Source organism: Halyomorpha halys, unplaced genomic scaffold, assembly GCF_000696795.3.
Source record: "Halyomorpha halys isolate HHAL.00 unplaced genomic scaffold, Hhal_1.1 Scaffold120.1, whole genome shotgun sequence".
NCBI classification, from domain to species: domain Eukaryota; kingdom Metazoa; phylum Arthropoda; class Insecta; order Hemiptera; family Pentatomidae; genus Halyomorpha; species Halyomorpha halys.
Window position 1 is genome coordinate 164,948 of NW_027108251.1, and position 2,059 is coordinate 167,006.

Genomic DNA, 2,059 nt, shown 5'->3' on the forward strand with positions numbered 1-2,059 from the left:
ACAAAATAAGTTATTCTTGGCCTTTCTCGTCCTAAAATATTATCGAGCAACACAACTAAACTATAGAAAAGTCTATTGTGTAAACTATGACGAATACTCTCTGAGTGCTATATGAAAATTAGATTTTTAAAATTTACAAAGCTGTCAAGGCCAAAAGTCGGACTCCAAAAAGGTTTGTAATAGAAGTTGGAATGGGGAGAGTGGGGCCGGCAGTATATAAAGCCAGAAGGTTTTTCTAGAACCAACACATTCTCAACACTAGTCTTCACCATGATCAGGGTAAAGTTTTAGGTTTTTTGTTATTATGGTTTCTGTTTTTAAATTAATAGATAAATTAAATTAAATTGGGGGTATCAAATGGTATCAATTTATCGGAATTGAATAAAAAGATTTTTTATTAGATTATATATTATATTTTTATGATCAGTTTAAATTTATCAGGACGGAAAGTTTGTTTTATTTTTCACAATTTTTTATATTTATATTTTTTAGGAACTTGTTTTATTTATTTAATAGGGTAAAGGCGCCTCGGATGTGAAATATGAAGGGTTCAATAACCCCTTATACTATATGGTGCATAACATTATTCCAATAATGTCCCAAATATTTTACCGAATAATAATTGTTTAAAAGATGTTTTTCACTTTGTTGTCATACATGTGCCCCGGGTATCAGCCCTCAAATGCTTACCCGGAGTCCGATCTGATGGAACATTGGGTAGAGGAAGACCACTCTTGCAGTGGGTGGATGAAGTGGAAGAAATTCAAAAAATGGGCTTTAGAAGACGATTCATGAGCCCAAAGTGTGAAGATTCAATAATAACTAAAAAAAATTCAAAAGTAATGTTTCAAATTACTTTGTTTTTTACAGTTCGTAGTCCTCGCCCTCGCCATCTCGGCTGTGCACTGCCAGTACGGCGGGTACAACAAGGAGCAAGCACCCGAGTACAAGGAACAGGACTACTACGCACCCGCTCACTACAACTTCGATTATTCCGTCAAAGACGAACACACAGGAGACATCAAGAGCCAGAGGGAGCAGAGGGAAGGAGACAAGACCGAAGGTGAATACAGCCTAGTCGAACCTGATGGTACTCTCAGGGTTGTCAAGTACTACGTCGATGGCAAGTCTGGATTCGTAGCTGAGGTACACAGGGAACCCGGCAAGTACCAGCCAGCTCCTGAACCAGCCTACAAGAAGCAAGAACCAAGCTACTACAAGCCACAGCCAAGCTACCAGAAAGCTGAACCATCATACTACAAACCACAACCAAGCTACCAGAAAGCTGAACCATCCTACTACAAGCCTCAGCCTAGTTACAACAAACCAGAACCAAGCTACTACAAACCACAGCCCAAGTATTACTAAGAATCTAATTTGTGTTATAGATTGCTCTTTTATATAATGTATTATATGTAAAAATAAATTTTTATACTTTTATAATAAAATTGACTTTGATTTTAAAACTGCTATCATCTAATATTATTGACATCGGAAGAGGATAGTTACCGTGTGAAGTAGATTGTAGAAAGATATTCCGGATGGTAGTCAATAAAGATATCAAAATAGGAAAAGAAAATATTTATTGTTAACCAAAGTTTCGTCCCACTTTACAGGGCTTCGTAAGGCCCATCATTGAATCCCCTTTTAATTTTTTATTTACCCTTTTTACTTATGTTAAGTGTTTGTATCTTTTTAGTCCCGGAGAAGCCCTGCAAAGTGGGGCGAAAAGTTGATTTACAATAAATAGTTTTCTTTTACTATTTTGATACCTTTACCGACCATCACTCAGACTATCTTCCTACAATAATATTATTGATTCAAAATACATTACAGATTTAATAGCAACATGCTATTATATACAATGTACCAAACTTTATATACAAGTCTTCATTCTGATATATTTATACATTATGTTCAGCATCTTTCAGGAAGAGCTAAATATGCTAGATTCGATATTTTTATATTTATAGACAACATTGGTCATCTACATCCTTCTGAAAGACATTAGATTAAAAAATCATCAGTGACAAAAGTGGTTTCATGATCTTTAGTTTAA

At 35.2% G+C, this 2,059-nt stretch overlaps 1 protein-coding gene across 1 annotated transcript; it reads left to right on the plus strand.

The window, feature by feature from the left end:
* Positions 1 to 264: 264 nt before the first annotated feature.
* Positions 265 to 1,390, plus strand: LOC106678032 (cuticle protein 7-like). The gene is made up of 2 exons (XM_014416309.3): positions 265 to 279; positions 871 to 1,390. The coding sequence occupies exons 1-2, from the start codon at positions 271 to 273 to the stop codon at positions 1,366 to 1,368; spliced, it is 507 nt and encodes a 168-aa protein (XP_014271795.1). The 5' UTR covers positions 265 to 270; the 3' UTR covers positions 1,369 to 1,390.
* Positions 1,391 to 2,059: the final 669 nt, after the last annotated feature.